The sequence below is a fragment of the Bombus bifarius genome, unplaced genomic scaffold, assembly GCF_011952205.1.
Source record: "Bombus bifarius isolate JDL3187 unplaced genomic scaffold, Bbif_JDL3187 scf7180000007973, whole genome shotgun sequence".
NCBI lineage: Eukaryota > Metazoa > Arthropoda > Insecta > Hymenoptera > Apidae > Bombus > Bombus bifarius.
The window spans coordinates 4,406,305-4,409,528 of record NW_022884359.1 but is presented as its reverse complement, the minus strand read 5'-3'; the positions used below and the strand labels follow the sequence as shown (position 1 = coordinate 4,409,528).

At 42.6% G+C, this 3,224-nt stretch overlaps 1 protein-coding gene across 1 annotated transcript; it reads left to right on the top strand.

The window, feature by feature from the left end:
• The first annotated feature begins 311 nt into the window (after window positions 1-311).
• Window positions 312-2,106, top strand: LOC117216712 (maltase A1-like). Its single transcript, XM_033463653.1, has one exon. The coding sequence runs from the start codon at window positions 336-338 to the stop codon at window positions 2,052-2,054; it is 1,719 nt and encodes a 572-aa protein (XP_033319544.1). The 5' UTR covers window positions 312-335; the 3' UTR covers window positions 2,055-2,106.
• The last annotated feature ends 1,118 nt before the right edge of the window (window positions 2,107-3,224 follow it).

Below are 3,224 nucleotides of genomic sequence, written 5' to 3'. Positions count from 1 at the left end.
TTCTTCAACGAAAGGAAGCTGCTATCGAGTGTGAAAAAATGTTTGAAGATATAAGAAAGTATAGAAAACAATTTCGATATGGAAAGTTTCTCTCTCAGGAAAAATCAGAAGGCAAAAAAATAAATTGATACATGGTCTATGATAAAAGTCAAGTATCTAACTATCTTCTCGTTATCGTTGACAGCTACTCGAAATGGTATTATCCTTGATTAATTAAATAAAAAAGATTTGACAAAAGCGATTTCAGATAATCGAAATGTGCAAGTAAATAGATGATTAATATCGCCGCGTACTATAAAGAGCCGTCCGTGTTCCTCTTGGTTCAGTAGTCCATCATGTTTCGACTAACGATTACATCGTGTTTCTTATTGTTCGCGCTAAGCGCGGCAGTAGACGTGAACTGGTTCAAAAATGCCATCGTGTACCAAATCTACCCGAGGAGTTTCAAAGACAGCAACGGAGATGGTATCGGTGATTTGAACGGTATCACCAGCAAGCTGGAGCATATTAAAGATATCGGTGCCACTGCTCTCTGGCTATCACCAATTTATAAGAGTCCACAAGTTGATTTTGGTTACGACATCTCCAACTTTACCGACATCGAACCCACTTACGGAACTCTAGCGGATTTCGACAAACTGGTAGCCAAGGCCAAGTCCCTCGGGCTCAAGGTGATCCTGGACTTCGTGCCTAATCATAGTTCTCCCGAGCATCCCTGGTTCAAGAAGAGTGTTCAAAAGATCAAGCCATACGACGAATACTACGTCTGGCGCGACGCCAAGATCGTCAACGGGACCAGAAAACCGCCAAACAACTGGTTGAGTAACTTTGGAGGCTCGGCTTGGGAGTGGAACAACGTCCGTAAGCAATACTATCTGCATCAATTCGCTGCAGGTCAACCAGATTTGAATTATCGCAACAAAGGTTTGGATCAAGAGATAAAGAATGTGTTCACATTCTGGATGAACCGCGGGGTCGATGGTTTCCGCATTGACGCTATCAATTTCATGTTTGAGGATGTCAAATTTAGGGATGAACCGAGCGCAAACAGAACCGATATTCCTAGTGACGATTACGACAGTCTGCTTCATATTTACACGTTAGATCAGAACGAAACCTACGGCACGCTCAACAGTTGGAGAAAGCTGATGAACGACCACTCCAACCGTACCAATTCCGATCCTAGGCTAATTCTCACGGAAGCATACACCACTCACGAACGTACCATGAAATACTACACAGCTGGCTCCAATGTTCCCTTCAACTTTATGTTCATTACGAGTCTGAACAACAAATCTACCGCGATGGACTACAAAATTTTGATAGATAAGTGGGTGAAAAGCGTGCCGAGTGGCAACGTGCCGAATTGGGTCGTGGGCAACCACGATAACCATCGCGTGGCGTCTAGATTCGGCACTGGACGAGCTAATATGATTATCCAGATGGCGATGGTCCTACCAGGTATAGCGGTTATTTACAACGGAGACGAAATCGGAATGGTAGACAGACCATTCACGTACAAGGAGACTGTCGACCCAGCCGGTTGCAACGCTGGTCCTGCCAGATACTACTTGAAATCCAGAGATCCAGAAAGAACACCGTTCCAATGGGACAGTACCACCAGCGCCGGATTCTCCAATAGTACGAAAACCTGGTTGCCTGTGCATCCCAATTATAAGACATTAAACCTGGCAGCTCAGAAGAGAGCAACTAGCTCCCCATATCAGCTGTTCAAACAGTTAATGAACATAAAGAAAAGACCAGTAATCGCAAGGGGCTCTTTAAACGTTTCAGTATTGGATAAGCAGGTTTTGGGTATTACTCGTACTCTAGGAAGCGAAACTGTAATTGTTATGCTCAATTTCGGCAATGAACCTGTCAAAGTAAATGCTAGAGCTTCCCTGTCAGTTCCTCCTGCCTTGGTAGTTTATGCTGCCGATGTTGATTCCTATCCTCGTCCAGGTACCATGGTTTTCACCAATTCGATAACTATTCCTGCATCTTCCTCCGTCATGTATACCTCTCCTAATATATATCGTTCCATGAATGAGTAATTTTGATTTTGCATTTTTTACGGGTTTTGGCAACGTTTACGAATCACCTGTACCATGTTATTGATGTATTTACGATTAATTTTTAATAAACCTTATTCTATTTATCTCGTTTTTATGGTTGTAATTTTTTAATTGTGCAGTTCCATTTAGATCTATTTCGGTGTTATTTTCCAGCGATTTTTCCATCTCTTCGTAGAATTATTCGTCGATAAACCTCGGTTCGAAATAGACAATAAACTTCCGACGCTTCCCTGCAGCTTTTATGAAAATTTAACGAACCTCCAGCATCACAAGTAGCGAACTTCCATAATTATTTGCGCCAGAAATGGCAAAACTACGCGAATATTAAATGCAAAATCCTGTTAACAAGATCACGACTGTTTAAAACAAAGTGGTTAATTGTACATTACGATTTTTATCGCACCGCACCGTCGCTGTTGAACGCTCGTCCGATTAAAAATCTCAATCTCCGCTCGCGCGTACAATATCAAGCTTCGCGATTTTTTACCGCACATCCGTTCCCTGCTGCGGCATTCCAATGAGTAAATCAATGACTACATTTTTAAAACGTGACGAATTACGTTGGTTTCGTATCGTCAGTGAATCGAAAATTTCGCCGCATTTTAAACGACAGCCCTTTGTTTTCGCACGTTCGCGGGGAGACGCGATCTCGAAGAAGCGCGCCAACGGGAGTTATAAATTCCCGTTACGATTTGCTAATCGACGCCGCGAATCGCTCGATCCCTTATTTCTTTTAGGATAATAAGGGTAGTTAAATGAAAGATAACGCTGTTGCTAACAGGTTATTATATATTTTCACAAACCAACAACTTCGGTGTAACACAAAATGAATATTTGTTATGAGATGACTACGAATGAGTGCGACCTGAGTCTCTAGACGGATTATCACGTATACTGATGGATTTGTCGACTCACTGTATTCGAATTGCTGACCGCTTGACGAGATGCTTGATTGAGACTGATCTTCGGGTGTAAACCCGGTCGAGGGATGTTGACTGTTCGAAGGATGTAAAATCAGTGATGTTCGGAAACGATGCTGTGGCGGAGGAAAGCTAAGGATGGGTGTGTCTAGCGCACGGGACCATCGGATTCGTTAGTGACGATTTTGACTAAGAGAGTGAGGTAAATAGTCTTCGTTGTTAATTGGTT

Coding starts and splice junctions, on each gene's coding strand:
- LOC117216712 (XM_033463653.1), top strand. CDS start 336: ATGTTTCGACTAACGATTACATCGTGTTTCTTATTGTTCGCGCTAAGC.